General features: G+C 45.5%; 1 protein-coding gene across 2 annotated transcripts in view; it reads left to right on the top strand.

The window, feature by feature from the left end:
* Positions 1-21,812, top strand: part of il6st (interleukin 6 cytokine family signal transduce) — a 98,810-nt gene that overhangs the window by 60,870 nt on the left and 16,128 nt on the right. For both annotated transcript variants that reach the window (XM_084326478.1, XM_084326477.1), the window contains one exon: positions 6,592-6,738. In XM_084326478.1, the coding sequence (XP_084182604.1) occupies positions 6,592-6,738 (147 nt within the window). The remainder of the gene's footprint in view (positions 1-6,591; positions 6,739-21,812) is intronic.

The raw sequence follows: 21,812 nt of genomic DNA, 5'->3' as shown, positions 1-21,812 counted from the left end.
TGTTGTGGACACTGTCTACTCCTCACTGGGGGCGACAGTGGCTCAGGAGGTAGAGCAGTCATCTGGTAATGGGAAGGTTCCCGGTTTGATTCCTGCTCCTCCCAGAAGCGTGTCGAAGTGTCCTTGAGCAAGATGCTTAACCCCTAACTGCTCCTGATGAGCAGGTTGGCACCTTGCATGGTGCGCTCTGCCATCGGTGTGTGAACGTGTGAGTGCATGGGTGAATGTGAGGAACAGGTTGTAAAGCGCTTTGGATAAAAGCTGCTATATAGATGCAGTCCTACCATCCATGTACCACTATCTCCCCTTCATGACTGAACTGGATTTAATATGTAAAAAAAAAATCGAACAAATCACCAATTCAGCGTATTTCACGAGAAATACAAATATATTAAAGCCAGCATTAAAGAATCTGTTTCGGACTCACAATGTGAAATGTAAATGAAAAAATTTAGGAGCACACAAAGACATTTAGGAGCACAGTGAAACATTTTCAAGTAACAGAGTTTATTAACAAACTATTTATTACATGCAAATTATACTGTGCGTGCGTCCGATTTTTGCACACGCACAAACATCTGTGCAAAGCACATACCACCAAAATCACACATTGGCCCATGCCTACTAGACGCAAAGGATATCGGTTGTCAAGCTGCTTTTGTATGTTGTAGTGTTGTCACGATACCAACATTTTGACTATATTATTAGATGACAGAACATGGACAATTCTTTATATCATTCTTTAATTCATTATAATTTAAACGCTATTGAAACATAACAAAAAATTATAATAATTCTGTTATATCTGCTGAGCTATAGTATATACTATAGCTACTGTCCATCAATATTTCTTTTTGAATGAAATAGGTGAGAGAGAGAGAGAGACCCCCCCCCTTCCCTCACTATTGGATGCTTCTGAGCATTCCCAGGGATAGCTTACAGTAGTTAGCGTTAGCTTAGTTAGCAGCTAACATTAGTTAAGGTTTTTAGCGCGACCTGGGTATACATGAATGGCGAGGATGCCAAGCATGTTAGACCATGGGACCCGTTGCTCTCAAGAGTTTTTGTTGCACATAGAACCAGCGAGATGAGTTGTTACAGAGCTGTCGAACACAGGGCTGAATAGCTAGATGTCATAGCTTCTAAAATTGAAGGTCCGCGCTGCTCTGTGTCTATTATGAAATGACAATTACGCGTTGGCACGCCCACTACCCAAAACTATTACTTGCACATTGTGCTCTTAAATAATTTTTCCGGTTCGCACAAAATCAATTTTTAGGGGCAAAATGCAAATTAAATGCTCGCACTGTAGAGCCCTGTTCTGGAGGGTCCTCATAGAACAGGGGTCAGCAACCTTTTTGACATGGAGTGCCTGTTTGAAATATAGTTGTAACTAGTGTGCCTCAACAATATTCCATGCATCGTATTTTTTTTCTTTCATAATCAGGTCTTTTTAATGATAATTTTTACATTATTACATCATTATTGTTATTGTTATTATTAACAATATTATTATGATGGTTGTATCAACCCTAAATCTGAGTTGGGGGGGGGGGAATGCAATGCAGACAAACAGCTGCATACAGTGCGACCATTTCACTCACATTTGCCCATTCATTTTTGGACACATCACACACCATCGGTGTGTGTACTGTACGTGTGCTGTCATAGCTCCACCTACAAGCCTAATGGAGAACACCAGGAGAACACCAGGATGTGAATGGAGGGTGAATGTGAGGTATATCGTGTAAATAAGTTTGATTGATCGCAAGACTACACTGTAAAAAAAAATTATTAGTTACCAGAACTTAAAAATATTGATTTCAGTTACTGTGCATTAAGGTTTTCAGTTTTCAATCCATAATACGTTAACAGAAAAATAAGTACACAACCACATTATTTCAACCTAATAAAACTATGTTTATTGTCATTGTTTTAAGAACACAAGTTGACTTGGTAATACTCACATTTTGAGTAAAAAAATGGCTTTTAACATGTGCAATGTTCAATGAAATAGAAAAATTAATAATACAATTTGTTGATTAATCCCACTGGTCACAATGGTGACCATAATAATGTTTTTGTTATAAGGCTCTGCAAATGTTACTGAATGATGTAGCAATGTATTTCCAGCTAAATTGAAATAATAAACAAATAAAGGGTCTCAATTAAATATGTGGAAGTAAAAAGAACCTGTGGGAGGATTTCAACAAGATAAATGCGACAACAGTGCAAAATAGTTCACTATAATATTTCAAAGCAAAAAAAAAATGTAATTAAAAAAAAATTAAATACATTTATTTTTTTTTTTTTAATGCTGCCCCCTGTGCCTATGCAAATGCCCCCGCGTGCCTATGCAGGCACGCGTGCCTAGGGTTGCCTACCCCTGCCATAGAACAACAGTTGAATTTCAAGGAGACTATGTGTTCCATGATGAAAACAAACATAATACAAAGTAATTTGAGTCCCTGTCTTGAAACCTAACCTTTCAGAAACCATGCTTTATATTATAAGGAAGGACAGAAGAACCAGGGCCCTCATTTATCAACAATGCGTAGAAAGTGTTCTATTTTCATTCTTAACACATTGCCCGCCGGGCATTGTGCCCATCATTGTACCCAGTCTGCCAGCACTATAAGTCTATGGAGTGGCTCACCTTTTTTGCAGGGCTATACATTTTTAATTTTTATTGCTATATTGACATTACTATGGCCCATTCAACATCGATTATCTATCGTTCAGGATGTGGGAACGTTATACTTTTTCATTCATACATTCATACAAAAATACCTTCTAGAATATAAGTATGTTTTTATCGTTTTCTGCAGTAATTCCTAGAACATGAGTTATAGGCCTAAACACATATATAGATTATCGATTGCCGTTTCCCCCCCATACACGCTATATTAAAAAATGCAACTGTATATGATCGGTATACGTTATGCTTCATCATGCGTGGAGGAAAGGGGGGGGGGGTCGTTTATAATTCCCCGATCATCAGTAACTGCTTTATGTAGGTTGGGTGATATATTGATCAGATGGTTTGCAGTGAAATGAATAAACAATTGGGTTGGAAATAACGTTACATTCCTCTTACCGTGGGTCAAAGAGACTGGCGGTGAAAGATCCCAAGTATACGATCCATTTCCGGTTTGTATGTCGCAATAAACGCCGAAATCATATCGATTATTACGTTTAGAAAGTGATCCATTATGTACATTGTGTCTGTCGGGCGTCATGCAACAATATATGACGGCCGGATGAGTTTAATCGACGCACATCAGCCATATCCTGTAGGCAAGTGTAACTCGCCCGACCATCCACCAGGCGGCGGTATTGAGCCGTCGTTGCCTTCACCTGTAGGGTCCAGCTGCAGCGTCGCGGGTGTATATATGAATTATGAATGCCATGGCGAAAAAATTAAATATTGATCTCAAAATCGCTGGACAGCGGTATTGGCAGAATGCGCATGGCGGCCAATATCGCTGTAAAGTGTTTTTGGCGCAGAAAGGGTTAAGCACAGAATTTTGAATGTGTGTACGCACCGAAAAATCGGGATGTATCAAACGTGCGTACACAGGTTCTACGCACACTCCGTGTTGATAAATACCATTTGTTCTACGCTCCGTGCTCGTGCACGATTTTAAGTATTTGCATATAGCACCGCCCGTAATTAACCATATACGGTAATGGAACACCCCCATGAAATGTGGAAAAGTGGACTAAGCCGAGCGAAGCGTGTTATGGGAGAAATACGCGACAGGCTGACGTGTACACGTACGGTGATGTCGGATATGATATCTATTAACCATTGCTGGCTGGGCAGCGCAAACACTAATAAAGACCGTGCTGGAATATGACTGCCTTTTCCCATTTCGTTCGATTAATACCCAGGGATTAAAGTTCTCCTCAATTTTATTCCAAAACGCGATGGATTTGTAGAGGCATGCAATCTATTTTGATGTCGGTATTAGGTAGCCTATATAAACAATAATACGAGAGCATATACAAGAACAATGAATCTCACTGCCACTGTATGATGTAGCCTACGCCAAGTGTAGCCTGCCTATATATGATCAATACAAACTTGAACTTGAATTCCATCATCATATTTATATGTTGTGTCTGTCCACTATGTTTGTTACTTTGTTATCCCCCCCCCCCTATCTATGTAAAGCGACCTTGGGTCTCTTGAAAGGCGCTATATAAAATGAAGCTATTATTATTATTATCACGTCTGTGCGGGAGCTCACAAATAGACTGTTAGTCTCAGTGAAGTTTCAACGGAGGTCATCTATTCTAACCAACAAATTGAAGTAGAAAGCATTTCGTTGTGACCAATCTTATTTGGAAACATGACACACAAAATAATAGTATTTCGCTTTTTATTTTAAACAATATTTAATCGCGTTTGGAGGTGGGTGTTCTGCCCCTGCCCAACAAGTAGGCCAACCTCTTGTTCGCGCGTGAGCCCGTTATAATTACACTACTGTCGCTATTTTACAATGAACTATAATTAATTACGGTTCATACAGAACACACGCCAGTGTTGGAAGTAATGCACGGAAGCTTATTTCCGCGTTGCAATAATAATATTCCTACACCGGGCGCCAGGTACGCATGGTCGGAACTGTGCGTAAATATATGCACAAAGTCAAGCACACGTTCAAATTGATAAGTCACACACTTTATTTAGAAATGATCGTACACACGGGTTACGCACATATCTGTGCGTACGCACCATTGATAAATGAGGGCCCAGGATCCCAGATTCACCTACAGTCAAAGCTTTGCTTTTGTCAGGAGAATGTAAACATACCTTTTTACAGCCTCAAAGTCATATAAAACCAACAATTGAAATCTACTATAAAATAGAATAAAATATACAGTAAATAAATACAGTAAACATATACTGAAGTCTACCTACTGTATCTATTTGTACTGTATTTATTTACTGTATATTTTATTCTATTCTTATTCTTAGGCAATTTGTTTTGTTATTCTTATTCGTGACTTGTTCTAAATGTTTAATGTTGAGCGATTTGCAGTGTCAAATTTCCCTCTGGATAATAAAAGTATTTCTATTCTATTCTATACTATGACACACACTCACTGAAAGTCGGACAATAAATTCTGTGTGTATGTGTGTGACATGGCCTTGTAACAATAACAGCTATAGTGTAGAAGTGGATGAGATGTTTCTCACTCCGTCTGTCCCTGGGCCCCGTTCCCCGTACCTGGTTCAACTAAGTCGATCAAGATGTCATTATCCAGATTCAGTTAACCCGATGTTTGAAGCCGGGATTTTCCTGTTCCTCGAAGGTGGATTCAGTCTTGTTAACTCAAGCCAGACTTGAGACGCAGGATAAGTGCGCGTGCCCGCCTCAGCCGAGAAGGCAGCAAGTGTTGAGAGCAGAGATCCTGATTCTCTAGCGGCATTGATTGATTAATTGATTTAAAACTTTAGTAACATATTGCAGTACGGCTCAATCGCCTCACCGACAAGTTAAATGCGTTATCTATAGGCTAACTTTAAGTCCCTCATTACCTCAATCAATCAGATTATATTTCTTTAAACTTGCCTGCTGGATTGAATAATCAAATGAGATCTTGCTAGCGAAAATAATTAGTAAAACTGTTATACAGAATAACGATACGGCTCCCTTACCCATTGATTGATGTATGGTCGATCTTTTACTTATCTTCTCTGTGGTGTAACGGGTTCTTCTTTTGACTTTCACGCAGACGACCGGGGTTCGAAACCCAGTCGTCTCCTTCTTTTTGCAATATAGGAATAATTCAATTTGGTGCACGTTGAGAGCTATATAAAGAATGACATCCGCAATGCATGTAGATTTATAATATTTTAACTTAAAACCAGGCTACCTTTGCGTATAATAATTAATATTATATTCAAAAAAATTATATTGGAAACACGGGGTTTCGAACACCGGTCGCTGGGTTGCCAGGATTGAACACTACCGCTGAGCCACTGTGCCAGATGGGATAAATTCATTGTTTATACATTAATGAACGAGAGACCCGTGTTTAGAATATTCTTTATTTTGTTGTTGTTGCACCGAGCGAGCGCCACGGTATATAACGTGCATTATTTAGGACAAAGTGAATTTAGTATCAGCATTTTGGTTCTATTTTACATTTCAAAAGACCCCTCTGGAAGAATGGAGCACAAAAACGTAATTCAGAATGGTATAACGCAGATCCTAGACTGTGGGAATAATTTCAGGAAACGCGCTGTCACTCCTTTGCGGGGGCGTGGCGATGGTTGATCCGGCTAACTTGAACTTAAACCCTGCTTTCGACCAGGCTCAAACTTTTGGATCTGTTGTCATGGTGATTTGGAAAATCCAGGTACGGGGAGCCGGAAAGTCCGGCTTAAGTCAGACTTAACCGAAAGTTATCCGGCTAACTCAGTTATCCAGGTACGGGGAACGGGGCCCTGGTCTCTCAGCTCCACTGGAGGGCCCCTCTGTGACGGTGGAGGTTGGGTTCTGCTCTTCTCTCTGGTTGGGTTCTGCTCTTCTCACTGTGTGACTCCTCTGGTTGGGTTCTGCTCTGGTTGGTTTCCAGCTCCCCTGGAGGGCCCCTCGGTAACGGTGGAGGCCGGCAGAGACGAGGCCAGGCTGGTGTGGAGCGAGGTGCCCCTGTCCCAGCGGCGAGGCTTCATCACCAACTACACCATCTTCTACTCGGCCGAGGACAAGAAGGTCTACCCACGTGAGCAGCAGCCGCAGCCTCATGGGTCTTCAGTTACACAGTGCTTTGATTATTGTATTAACAGATTGCAGAATTGGTACAATACAGTACGGCTCAATACACACAATTGTTAAGGGGATGCAGACCAGAGAAAGACTTTAGTCTTGTTTACATCAGGGTCCCCCATTTTCAATTCATCATAACATATATGACATACAGATATACAGTACTGTTACATCCAGACATTAATGACATACAAGATATTAGGGGTGTAACGGTACACAAAAACCACGGTACGGTACGTACCTCGGTTTTGAAGTCACGGTTCGGTAAGGGTTTTCGGTACAGTGGGGGAAAATTTGGCTTTCCATGTTCCACTTGGGTGATGTAGTGTGCACTGCAGTAACGAATTGTACTTGTAGGGCTGTCAACGAATATTCTATATTGAAATTAATAAGCGACTTGTAATTTTTTTTTGAAAATAATTATAATTATTGTAGCTGAGGGGTACAATTCCCTGACTGTATTGTTAGATATGATATTTAATACCACTACCTCATGTACTTTAACTTCTGGCCACCCAGTACAAGATATAAGTATGATGAACACTTTCCCACCTGATGAAACGAACCAACACAAATGGACCAAATCGAATATTTAATACAGCAAAGGGTGTATACAACATTCACTTAATTACATTTATGATTTGAAATGTTGAGTATGCACTTTTATGGCAAATGAGTATTCGTAGGTAAATCAACATTGAATGTCCAATCTCTGGTTGCGCAGGGAGTAAGTATACAACCTGGAATATTTAGGAAACGATAGCGATAGTACTTAAATGATTATAGCTGGATACACTAAGGGGGGGGGGGGGGTCCCGCTGGTTGTAAGACAGTAGGAGGGGGGGGGGGTTAGAGAAGCCGCTGGCGGTATCCCATCTGGCCGACGGTGTCTTGGGAGAATCCAAAGTCTTAGACCCAGTGCCCACAGAACCTCGGGCCGCAGACGAATACAGCTGGACCCTCTGTGGAACGGTATCTGCCGGTCCACAACGGAGAGACGTGGTGCGACCTCACGTGTAGAGCACCGCCTCACCTGTAGTCCTCTCCGGGGGGTAATTCCAACACTCGACAGTGTTGGCCTTTATCCATGGAATAACCAAAGCACACAAAGCATAATCCAAGAGCCGTGGAAGGCTCGCCGTCGTCGGGTAGAGTAATCCAATATACAGGTCCAGTCGCTCTTGACCCGGAGCTCCTCGGATGCAATCACCACTAGGGGTCTGACCAGCCTGGATAAGCGTCCAGATAACGTCAGGAATGATGGGGGTACTGATAACTGTAGAACTCGAACCGAACGATGCACCATACATAAATAGACTATTATTAGCTTAAATAGAATACGTCCAACTCGACGGTATGGTGCCAAACTATGACCATTCAACTATTAATCTACACGATATCTCAATGCCTATTCTGGGCCAAGTAGGCCCTACTACACCGCACGTGCTTCGTGGGGAGGCTTTTGCGTCTGTCACTCTGTTGGAGGGTAAAGAACTGGACTAAAAAGAAAGTTCTACTTTACGAGCGCCATATATATATGCGCTATGAACAAATAGTACCACACGTATTTCGCCCGGCATATTACTGCGCGGAACCGGGGGTTGCCTCGACATGTTAGGCGGCACGATTGAACTTGGACCTAGGGGTATGGCAACCTGGCGCCAGGTTCTCGTCCAATGGTAGAATGAAACTATTATGGGCTGTTTAGTAGAAACGGGGATATTCAATGCATATTGTACAAGGAATATACAGGGGATATCAAACGATATACAAATACAATTAAATATATATATATAAATAAATATACATATTCGGTTTAATCTGATCCTTCACAACAGCCGCCCCCTAATTAGTCCCACCTAATTAGCTAAGCAGAGACAGATTAACCGCACTGTCTTCCACTCAAGGTCCGCTGTAAGGTCAGTCAACTCACAAAGTCATAGGGTCATGGTCATCATCGATAGTATCTGGGAGTCGGGGCAGTTCTATGAGCCTCGCCACGGGCCGTGTGTAGGTGCGCCCTTGGACGAGTACTTCAGCTGCTCGGACCTTGCCATCGGCACCGGTGATCACTTTGCTTACGCGGCCAGCCGGCCACATAGCTCTGGGGAGTGACTGGTCAACTATCATGACGACTGTTCCTTCTGTCAAGTTGTCTCTCTCTTTTACCCACTTCTGGCGGGTCTGTAGAGACGGTAGGTAGTGAAGTAGGAAGCTGCTCCAAAACTTGTCAGCTAGTACTTGGCTGTACCTCCACATTCTTCGGCCGTTCGCTTCTTCGGGCCTGTACATTGTCTGGGGTAGCGCAGGGTCCAGCCGCCCCATTAGGAGTGTGTTGGGGGTGACTGGGTCGACATCTGCTACATCACTGGAGACGTAACCGAGGGGCTTTGAGTTCAATACTCCCTCGATCTCCGTGAGGACTGTCATTAGGACTTCCTCTGCCACAGTCTGGGCTCCGAGTACGGCATACAGGGCTGTCTTTATAGAACGTACTTCTCGTTCCCAGGTTCCACCGAAGTGGGGTGCGTTCGGGGGATTAAACTGGAAGTCAACCTGGGCTGGAGCGAGGTGGGTCTTAAGTTCTGGGCCCATAGCTTGGAAGCTCTCTCTCAGCTCTCTTTCTCCGCCTTTGAAGTTGGTCCCGTGATCAGACAACAATGTAGACGGTTGTCCTTTCCGTGATATGAATCTCCGGAAGGCCATAAGGAATGAGTCTGTGCTCATGGTCGGAAGGAGCTCGATATGTATCGCTCTGGTGGTCATGCATTTGAATACAATACCCCACAGCTTCTCGGTGCCTCTTCCTCTCTTTATATACAACGGGCCAAAACAGTCCATGCCTGTGGAGTGGAATGGCTTGTCGCCGATTCGGAGGCGACAGGGGGGTAGGTCAGCCATCCGTAGTATGCTGGGCTGCGCGCGCCACTTACGGCAGTCTAGACAGGTTCGCTGGAAGCGCCGTACTGCTTCTCTCCCTTGTAATATCCAATAACGACGTCTGATCTCCGCGAAGACTCTCTCTGCTCCTGCGTGGTGCACATCCTCGTCGTATTTCTTTATGATCAGCTCTGTGACCTTGTGTCGGCTGTTCAAGACGATCGGGTGCTTAATGTCATCTGGTAGATCGGGGGCTCTCCGCAGGCGACCACCCACTCTGATGAGATTATGTGCGTCACTCTCTGGTGCCAGGTGAATCAGTCTGCTGTCTGATGGGACGGGGTTTCCTCCCTGTAGACAGTCTAGCTCATCGGGGAACGAGTCTCTCTGGGCTCGTTGTAGTAGAAGAAGTTCTGCTTCTTCGTAGTCAGCTGCTGACATGTCAGTGGTGGACTGAATCTCTGGGTGGTGCCGCAGGAATGTCCTTTGTTGCGCACTCTCTAGGGTAATGCAGTCATCTATGTTCGGGTCTGTGGAGGCGACAGTGCTCAGTCCACAGAACATAGGCTTCTTGTTCTCAGCCTCCTCGCTACTTGCTTCCCTCGGGGTGGGCGTAGGCCAATCTCCTTCCGGGAGCTGGAGGAATGCTGGTCCGTCACTGTAGATGTTGCGACGGGTTAGGTCATCCAGGGACATTCCCCGGGTGATGACGTCAGCTGGGTTGTGTTTGGTATCCACATACCTCCAGCTTGCTTCTTCTGTTAGTTCCTGAATCTCGGTGACTCTGACTCCCACGAAGACTTTGTATCTGCATGAATCAGACTTAATCCATGTGAGTACTGTCGTGGAATCTGACCACAAGATTGTTCTATGCACCGGAATGGTGAGTTCACGTTGGATTAACGTGGCTAGATGCGCTCCTGCGAGGGCTGCGCAGAGCTCTAGACGTGGGATAGATTGTTGCTTACGTGGGGCTATCCTTGAGCGGGCCAGTATGAAAGCAGTGTGTATCTCTCCTCCCATCTCTTGGGCACGCAAATAAGCAACCGATCCGTAGGCTACTTCGGAGGCATCGCTGAAGACGTGTAGCTCAATCTCGCATGTCTCTGGCCTCACTGTGGATGGGAAGTAGCTGCGGCGTATATTGACACCTGGGAGTGAGCGGAGTTCCGTCTCCCACTCTCCATGTTGAGGCAAGGTGTGCGGGTATTGGGTCGTCCCAGCCCTGGTCCTTGTCCCATAGTGCTCGTACAATCATCTTTGCCCTGGTGGTGTAAGGTAGAATACATCCCAGCGGGTCATATTGTCTGGCGAGTGTTCTGTACACACTCCGTCTGGTGGTCGGTATCGCCGCCGACCTTCCTTGCTCTGGAGCCAAGGGTTTGTGTCTATAGTGGAGCGAGTCTGTTTTGAAGCGCCAGACTAATCCTAGTGTCATTTCTTGGGCTTCTCCTGGGAATGTCGCCATCCAGGTCTCGCTGCTGGCAGCCTTGTCTGCGGAGGAGAGGCTGCGCAATACGTGCGGGTCACTGCTGGCCCACTGCCTGAGATCAAAGCCTCCTTTGATTAGGGAGGCGCGTAACTTGATTAGGAGAGCCTCGGCTTCTTCTTGAGTCGAGACGTTTTGTAGACAGTTGTCTACGTAGAAACTGTTCTTCACACTGTGTTGGACCTCTTCATCTGCTGCTGGGTCCTCTGTGACGTGTTTCTGTAGTGCAAATGTAGCACAGCACGGGCTGCATGTGGTTCCGAAGGGGAGTACTTCCCACTGGTAGATGGATGGGTTCTCATCTCCGATCTTCTCTCTCCATAGGAACCGTAGCAGAGGCTTGTCCTCCTCTACTAGTCTCACTTGCAAGAACATCCCTTTGATATCCCCGCTTATAGCCACCTTGTCCTGGCGGAAGCGCAGTAGCACGCCTAGTAGGGAGGGGCCGAGTGTGGGGCCGGGCAAGAGCTCTTTATTCAGATTTTGGGATCCGATCTGGTAGCTGCAGTTAAACACAATGCGATCCTTGCCATTGTGATGGACCTTGTGATGCGGCACGTACCATGATTCGGTCGTCTGATCGGCCTCTTTAATGTCAATCTTTGTTACGTGTCCCGCTGTGATTAGCTTCTCAATCTCAGCTCGGTACACACTCTGTTGAGCGGGGTCTTTGGCTAGGCGCCGCTCTGTGTTCAGTAGATAGCGCTCCGTGGCGTCTTTCTTTGCGTGAAAGGGGGGCATTCCCTCTCGCCTCAGGAGTGGAGTTGCGTATCTCATCACTCCGCCGACTGTGACTCTCTTTGTCCCCTGCTCGAGTAGGTGGATGGCGTAAATGTCTTCTTTAGAGCGAATGTCTTTCTTTTCGTTCTTAAAGGGCATTGTTTCTAGGGTCCATAGCCTCTCGACATGCTGCAGGAGAGTGGTGTCTTCTTCTGTCGTTCTGGAGTGGAAGCAGCTAGTGGCTGCGGTTCGGTTGAGAGATTTAGCGAGGGGGCCTTGCAATGTCCATCCTAGGCGGGTCTCGACTGCGGCAGGACAGCCCCGGGGGCCTGTATGGACCCGGTCAATCGGGACTATGAGTTCTGCATGGTCGGAGCCTATCAACAGGGTCGGGGTAGCGCCGTCTATGAGCGGGATAGGTAATTGGCGCAGGTGCACATATTTATCCATCAACTTGGTGACAGGGTAGGTGTACTGCGAGAGTCCTATTTCTTGGCTGGTGAAAGCATTTGTGATCTTGTACCGTCGCTCTGGCTGCCCGTTGGCTGCGATAGTGAAGGAGACATTCTCGCCCTTTATCGTCTTTAAATCTCTTCTTATTGTCCGAATCGTCATTTCGTTCTTGCTCCCCCGCAGTCCCAGTTGAGTCGCAGCGGAGGCGAGCAGAAGGGTCTTCTCTGACCCGTCATCAAGGACGGCGTAAGTGTCCATGACTTTATCCTGGTAGCTCAATGTCACACGGACTACCTTTAAGAGCACTTGAGCTCCGTTGCTGCTGGCGGGGTCAATGTACATGACACTTGCCTTGGTGCCGCTCTGTGGTGCGGGTATAGGCCGTCTTCCGTTACTATCGTGTAGTATATCTAGATGGGCTCCATCGCACCGGCTGCACCTTTTCTTTAGGCGGCATTCGGCTGCCATGTGGGGCCGCGCACATCGATAACAGCGCCGGTTGGACTTTATCCATTGGCTCACTTCTTCTGCATTCATCTTTGTGAATGAGTCACATTGTGACAGCCAGTGTTCTTTCTCACAGTAGGGACACGCTATCTTCCACTTCTCCTTTCTCGAGGGGGTGCTGTGACTCTTACTGCTCGGTACTGACTCTGATTGGTGCATGACAGTCACCGATCTTCTTCCATCACTTATTCTCCTGGGTCCCTCTCTGGAGCTTGGCGTGCTCCGCCCGAAGGTGTCCAGTCGTAAGCTGCTGACCTCTCTCGCCAGGAAGTCGGCCAGATCAAGGAGGGATGGCTCGGGGCCGTCGGGATCTCGGTAGTCCCTCTGCCGCCGAAAGCGCTCCTGTCTTGCGGGTGGCAGCTTCTCCAAAATCCTCTCAACGTTAGAGTTGGCGTACAGCTCATGCCTGCCCTTCTCCCGTTGAGCTTCCAGCATCCCCACCAGGGACTGCACTTTGATTGACAGGTCGTCTAGTGAGCAATTGTCTGTGGCTGGGGGTAGGCGGTCAATATGCCTTATCTCCTGGATTACGTAATCCCATATACGTCCATATCTTTGATCCAGCGCTGCAAGGGCCGCTGTGTATGGGGTCGAGGAGGTAGCATAGGCTAGCGCTATATTGTGCGCTCGCGGTACTTTCAGGTGCTTCAATAATATTGCATACTTGTGGCGTTCATCAACGACATCCACCATCATTGTCTCTAAACACATCCGGAGCTCCGTGTACTGTGCTCGACTCTCATAGGCGAAGTCTGGGAATGACGGCGTGGCGTTGTATGACGCCGTGGATGGCTGATACATCGGCGAGCGTTGGGGGAGAGACCTCCTGGGCGAGTCCCCTCTTGCGCCTCGCTGTGGGCTGGTACTGGCAGGGTACCATGGCCCGCTGGTCCAGCTGTTCCTCGGGGCTGGTCGTGCGTCGTGCTCACCCGTAAATAGAGTCGGGGGTCTGTAGCGCAGCGCCGCGGGGGTATAGCCTGGACTGTATGGGACCTCCTGGTCCGGTGGAGTACTGTGCTGTCGTCGGGCTTGGTTCTCCTCTTCTCCCTCTTCTTCTTCTATCAAATCTTCCAGATCTTGTAATCGTTTATTTAGCTTCTCCGCAGTGTAGCCCGCTCCTTCCTTGTAGCTGGGTCTCGCTTGGACCGGTATGGGAAGGGGGGTCTAGACTCGGTCTGTTGGTCAAGTTCAGGGTCGCTTGCTCGTTGCGGTGACGCTGCTCTTGACTGCTGTCTCGACGAGTTCCTTGAGCCCCTGGCGGAGGGAGAGGGAGTTGTCCTTTTGATCAGCTGCTCTATTAGTTGCGCTTGTAGTCTGTCGCGCTCTGCGTCTCTTTGGGCACCGGCAGCGGCGCGCTGGGCGTCGGCGGCGGCGCGCTCTGTTTCTCTTTGGGCACCGGCAGCGGCGCGCTGGGCGTCGGCCCGGTCTCTTGCCATATTCTCTTCCATCTGGAAGCGTCTCATCTCCAGACTTGTGCGCTGTTCTTCGCTCCGTTGCTGTGCTTGGAGGTGTTCGCGCTCGCTGGTCGCCTGGGCTTGGAGACGTTCGCGCTCGCTAAGCGTCTGTGCTTGGAGCCGATCGCGTTCGGTAGAGGCTGTCAGGCTGACGAGGAACGCCTGTTGTAGTATCCTCTCCGCTTCGCTGGGGGAAGGCGGTAGTGGAGGTGAGCCGCTCCTGCGTGAACCGCTCCTGGGGGTACTCGTTGGGGAGTCCTGGAGCTCTAGTTCCTCGGCGCTCTCCTCTTCTTCTTCCGTGCAGAGTTCTCTCTCTGTAGGGTTGTCTTCCTCCCGGGGCGTGTCGGGGACTACTTCTTTAGTAGTGGCGGGGGGTAAAGGCATGTCAATTCCCTCCTGGTCCCCACCGTGGGCTTGGTCAGTTACATTAGGACCTACTAGGGCCTCTGTGGTCGGGGAAACCTGGTCGTTAAGGTCAGACATAATTTTACTTTCTACTTTTACCACGTTTACCGTTTGTCGAAGGCTAGGTAGTTGACTGACAGTGTAAGCCTCTAAGTACTGAGGTGTCTGTCGTCTGCGCCGCGGGCGTTCTAGGTTAGGAGGATCGTTTCGTGGAGTGTTCATCATAGGCCATTTCGATATTAATAACACTATATTAATATTACACTAGTTACCCTCCGGCTCGAAGGACCAATTGTAGCTGAGGGGTACAATTCCCTGACTGTATTGTTAGATATGATATTTAATACCACTACCTCATGTACTTTAACTTCTGGCCACCCAGTACAAGATATAAGTATGATGAACACTTTCCCACCTGATGAAACGAACCAACACAAATGGACCAAATCGAATATTTAATACAGCAAAGGGTGTATACAACATTCACTTAATTACATTTATGATTTGAAATGTTGAGTATGCACTTTTATGGCAAATGAGTATTCGTAGGTAAATCAACATTGAATGTCCAATCTCTGGTTGCGCAGGGAGTAAGTATACAACCTGGAATATTTAGGAAACGATAGCGATAGTACTTAAATGATTATAGCTGGATACACTAAGGGGGGGGGGGGTCCCGCTGGTTGTAAGACAGTAGGAGGGGGGGGTGGTTAGAGAAGCCGCTGGCGGTATCCCATCTGGCCGACGGTGTCTTGGGAGAATCCAAAGTCTTAGACCCAGTGCCCACAGAACCTCGGGCCGCAGACGAATACAGCTGGACCCTCTGTGGAACGGTATCTGCCGGTCCACAACGGAGAGACGTGGTGCGACCTCACGTGTAGAGCGCCGCCTCACCTGTAGTCCTCTCCGGGGGGTAATTCCAACACTCGACAGTGTTGGCCTTTATCCATGGAATAACCAAAGCACACAAAGCATAATCCAAGAGCCGTGGAAGGCTCGCCGTCGTCGGGTAGAGTAATCCAATATACAGGTCCAGTCGCTCTTGACCCGGAGCTCCTCGGATGCAATCACCACTAGGGGTCTGACCAGCCTGGATAAGCGTCCAGATAACGTCAGGAACGATGGGGGTACTGATAACTGTAGAACTCGAACCGAACGATGCACCATACATAAATAGACTATTATTAGCTTAAATAGAATACGTCCAACTTGACGGTATGGTGCCAAACTATGACCATTCAACTATTAATCTACACGATATCTCAATGCCTATTCTGGGCCAAGTAGGCCCTACTACACCGCACGTGCTTCGTGGGGAGGCTTTTGCGTCTGTCACTCTGTTGGAGGGTAAAGAACTGGACTAAAAAGAAAGTTCTACTTTACGAGCGCCATATATATATGCGCTATGAACAAATAGTACCACACGTATTTCGCCCGGCATATTACTGCGCGGAACCGGGGGTTGCCTCGACATGTTAGGCGGCACGATTGAACTTGGACCTAGGGGTATGGCAACCTGGCGCCAGGTTCTCGTCCAATGGTAGAATGAAACTATTATGGGCTGTTTAGTAGAAACGGGGATATTCAATGCATATTGTACAAGGAATATACAGGGGATATCAAACGATATACAAATACAATTAAATATATATATATAAATAAATATACATATTCGGTTTAATCTGATCCTTCACAACAATTATATTAGATTGTGAAAAAAAACAGCCCCCGGTGGGCGGTCGTTAGTGGTTAACATAACGTTGTATTCGTTCGGTACACTACACAGCCATTCGGTACGGTACGGTACACACTGAAACGGTTCGGTTCGGTACGGATACGCGTACCTTTACACCCCTACAAGATATACAATTATACAGTACTGCTTTTTACAGACCGTTTCTAAAAGAGAATATATACATTTGAGGGGGGGGAACTGTACACAATGGAGTGGGGGGGGGGGGGGGGTGGGAGGGTGTTCGGACATTTACAGGGGCCAGTTTCGAATTGCGGCCTCTCGTAGGTGCTTTTTTAGAGCGGTTTTGAAGGAGGGTAGGGATTCACATCAGGGGCGTTTTTAGGGTTAGAAAACATTGGGGGCTTTTTAAACACAGAAATACGCAATTTTAGAGTAATTAGAGATGAATACTGAATAACTAGAATCATTAGAGGTTCTCAAAGTGAGGTCCAGGTCCATGAGAGGGATCTGGGCAGTCCCCATAGAAAATTCAAGGTTAACAGGACCAAATCATCAGTTTCTTATTTATTTATTTATTTAGCCAGATAAAACATTGATCTGGTCCAAGAAGCCCCAACAGGAGTACAAATATACATACCGGTATATACACATATATATACATATATATATAATATATATACATATACTGTACATACATACACATATACACCAATAACAAAATAAAAACACAGTTAAGAATCATACACATAAGCAAATAAACAAACAAACAAACAAACATAGGTATGCACAGCCTATGTACAAAATAAATAAACAGTTCATCTCTAGTCTTTACAGTTTTCTTCAATTGCATAAACACTCAAATCAAAAGTATTACACAATTATCAAAACCTTACACTCAAGGAGCAAAATATAGGCCCAGATTTGCACCCCTACAATGTCAGCCTCACTTTTTGCAAAACAATACACACAGTGATTTGCAAAACACTAAACACACTTGCATTACATTAGACACAGAATGTCAAATTACCACACATATGAGCCAATTGGTTAAACACAGCCATCAGATGCACAAACACACCATTGCTTAATTGTAGATACACAATCAGGTTTAAGCACTATAAAAATGCAGCAGGTGAGTTCACCTGTCTTCAACCAAAATGGAAGGAGAGTGAAGTACTGTACACAGAGAACGTAAAAATATACAATACATTCACCAAACACTACACAAGACAACCAATGATGCAGACTGATGAAAATATACATTTTCTCCCATTTTCCCAAATCAGTCAACATGTCAACATGGAGAATCACAACAAAAAATTATCTTGCCAGATCCAGCTACACAAAGAGATAATGTCTAGTATTTTCTGTTAAAAAATGTTGTTACTGTCATTTTAACCTGTACTGGATACAGTATTTTATGCTTGTCTGATATTTGCTGAGCTTACAGTGTTATGCACATACCGGTAGTAGCATGAAAACTGGGACATGTATTGTTGTGATTCTCCATGTTGAAATGTTGACTGATTTGGTTATATGGAGAGAACATTTATATTTTCATCAGTCTGCATCATTGATTTGGGTATATGGAGAGAAAATGTTATTTTTTTCATCAGTCTGCATCATTGATTTGGGTATATGTAGATAAATAAATTATATTTTCATCAGTCTACAGCATTGGTCTTGTGTAGTGTTTGGTGAATTTATTGTATATTTGCACATTCTCTGCGTACTTCACTTACAGTACTCTAATCACTGAGAAGTAGAATTGCTAAATGTGTTTTAGGTTAAGCACAGCAGTGTGTGTAACTGGTTCAAACAGAATTAACTCATATGAAACGTGTGTTTCATATGGTAACAAAATTAGTGTATGGTTTTGACAAGTGTTTAATTTAGCAAAGGATCTGAGGTGTTCTGATAATTGTGTGTGTGGTTGTGCTAATTGTGTGTTTTGAAACACCGGGCCCCGTTTTCAAAATCATGCTTAGACAATCGAAAAAAAACTGTATTGTGTGTTTCATTATATACATATGTTTCAGTCTTCTCATAAAAAAAAGATTAGATTTTTGGGTCTTTTCCTGCCTTTGGTCCGCTTTGCATTCACATCTCAAATGAACCGCAGCAGGGTTCACTTGCAAGAGTGAATGAGCTTTCACACCACCCCAAACCAACCGGACTATCTGAGGTTCGATTAAAGCTTATTATAGGACACTGGACATGGGTATGGATGGCTCCAGGTGCTGCTGCGTTAAAGTGCACATCTTCAATATCTGTACTATTTAAAAGCACAGTGCAGGACACACTCAAAGGTTATCGCACCTCAGAGATGACAGTGGACATGTATGACAGGACAAAGGCCATATGTAATGGCCTTTGGATTGAGGAACATACTACCAGCCAAAGGAGGAAGCAGAAAAGGATGGACGAGTATGTAGTTGAGTCATCTTGTGGCACAAGCTCAGACCTCAGCTCAGGAGATCAGCTGAGACAGAGACTGTTCTATCCAGTCGTCGACAGAATGCTGCAAGAGCTTGAGAGCAGATTCTCATGAGTTGGATAACAACTTATGAGAGGCATACAGGCATGTTATCCAGCCTCAGGCCAGTTTCTCTCAGTGGAATTGCTGCAACCCCTCGCCACACATTACAATATCCAACTATTGCCAGAGGAGATCACAGTTGCAAAGTGTTTCCTGGTCAGGACAGGCAGAGATGCAGTCCCTACTATCCAAAGTGTCTTTTCCCTCCTGGATGATAATAATAATAATAATGCATTTGATTTATAAGGCGCCTTTCAGGACACTAAAAAAAAAAGTCCACAAATCGGTGAATGAAAAAATTATAGGATCAAATGAAAACTACTTACTAAAAATTTTTAAAAGTACTAAAAACCAACAAAAAATACCAAACACTAACAAACATTCAGCACAGACAATGGGGATGCTGACATCAAAAAAAAAATTTAAACAATTTTTTTTTTTTTTTTAGATCCGGGGCTAGGAGAAAAACATCCGGGGCTAAAGCCCCGGAAGCCCAGGGCTAACGACGCCACTGATTCACATTCCTTTACAGCTGTGGGTAGGGCGTTCCACATTGTTGTGGCATAATTGCGAAACGTGTTTAGTCCCTTGTTTGAGCCGAATCTGGGTTGGACATGATTTGTGGAACTCCCCTCTGGACGGTGTTGTGGTCGTGGAATTCACTGACCTTTGGGAAGTATTTCGACATGTACATGGGTACCTTAGTGGTGTAGTGTATCTTGTAGACCAGGCCCATTGCAAGTTGCTGTACTCGTCTACTCTAAGCCATCCTAGGTTGTCAAAATGTTCCTCATCGCTATTGTCCTGGAGACTATTCAATGTCCATGTCCTCGAATGGACCATGCTCCGGTTCTCCTGCTCTACCTTCCCAATCAGGACATCAAGGCCACCTAATCATCCCTCCCCCTTAACCGACTGATATCAATCCCATTCACCATTCATACCTCACAATTCAAATTGTCTAACATAACTGCTTTTTCACTATTAATTAGTGTTGGTGCTAAGATTAGTTATTTGAGCTAATGTTGGCTACCAAGCGTTACCGATGAGGCTAACTAACGTTATCAAAGATGGTAACCTTAATAATAATAATAATAATTCATTTAATTTATATAGCGCTTCTCAATAACCCGAAGTCGCTGACAGTAGTCGGGAGCAGGGGTACAAACAAAGAAACGAAAGCAAAGAAACAAAAACAAAAACAACAAAGAAACAAAAACAAAAGGAACATGAGACCATGGGGGGAACAGGGGAGACAGCCTGATAGCACAAAAAAGGACTGGAGACAGATATCAATCAGGTTGGAGGGGAGGGGGGGGGTTTAGGGGTGGGGGTGGTTGAAGGCAAGGGAGAACAGGTGGGTTTTGAGGCGAGCTTTGAAGGTGGAGAGTGTAGGGGAGTCTATGATGGACTGGGGGAGGGAGTTCCAGAGTCGGGGTGCAGTGCGAGAGAAGGCCCGATCTCCGAAGTTTTTAAGCTTGGATGTCGGGACAGTGAGGGAGGCAGTGGAGGAGGACCGGAGGGAACGGGTGGGGCGGTAGGGGAGAAGGAGATCAGTCAGGTAGGGGGGGGCCAGGCTGTGGAGGGCTTTGAAGGTGAGGAGTAGTGTTTTAAAGTTAAACCTTAGCAAGTGTTGGAGCTAACATTACCTGGTGTTACCAGCAGCAGATATATTGTTAAGTGTAACATTACCTGGTGTTACCAGCAGCAGATATATTGTTAAGTGTAACATTACCTTGCCCCGCTAACATATCGGCTACTAGTTAATTGAACGAGGAAATTGCACCGCATTGAACTGTGGGATAGATGAGGAGGACCAGCTTACGTCTAACCAAGACATCTTTAGATCTTTAAGCTTGTCAAGTCAAATGTATTTATGAAGCACATCTCATACACGGAGGTGATCCAAAGTACTGTACACAAAAAAACATATAAAAATACATATAAAAGGAATACAGAAGGGTACAGTCTAAAAGCGGTAATAGATTCAGTCCACAAAAATAATAATAATTTAAAAGAAAGTGCAGTAAAGTGCAAAGAAAACTGCAGTGGTTTAGCAGCAGAAACAAGCATAAGGGTCTTTAGCCTATTCTTAAAAATAGGCAGAGTTAGGGCAGATCTTCTGGCAGTTTATTCCAGCTATGTGTGGCATAGTAGCAGAATGCGGCTTCACCATGTCTTGTTTTGGTCCTAGGAACAGTTAGCAGACCAGTCCCTGATAGAGGAGGTCTAGAGGAACAGTTAGCAGACCAGTCCCTGATAGAAGAGGTCTAGAGGAACAGTTAGCAGACCAGTCCCTGATAGAGGAGGTCTAGAGGAACAGTTAGCAGACCAGTCCCTGATAGAGGAGGTCTAGAGGAACAGTTAGCAGACCAGTCCCTGATAGAGGAGGTCTAGAGGAACAGTTAGCAGACCAGTCCCTGATAGAGGAGGTCTAGAGGAACAGTTAGCAGACCAGTCCCTGATAGAGGAGGTCTAGAGGAACAGTTAGCAGACCAGTCCCTGATAGAGGAGGTCTAGAGGAACAGTTAGCAGACCAGTCCCTGATAGAGGAGGTATAGAGGAACAGTTAGCAGACCAGTCCCTGATAGAAGAGGTCTAGAGGAACAGTTAGCAGACCAGTCCCTGATAGAAGAGGTCTAGAGGAACAGTTAGCAGACCAGTCCCTGATAGAGGAGGTCTAGAGGAACAGTTAGCAGACCAGTCCCTGATAGAGGAGGTCTAGAGGAACAGTTAGCAGACCAGTCCCTGATAGAGGAGGTCTAGAGGAACAGTTAGCAGACCAGTCCCTGATAGAGGAGGTCTAGAGGAACAGTTAGCAGACCAGTCCCTGATAGAGGAGGTCTAGAGGAACAGTTATCAGACCAGTCCCTGATAGAGGAGGTCT

The sequence above is a fragment of the Notolepis coatsorum genome (assembly GCF_963971535.1).
Source record: "Notolepis coatsorum genome assembly, chromosome: 12".
NCBI lineage: Eukaryota > Metazoa > Chordata > Actinopteri > Aulopiformes > Paralepididae > Notolepis > Notolepis coatsorum.
Note: the sequence above shows the minus strand (reverse complement) of the source record. Positions and strands in the feature narration are given on the sequence as shown.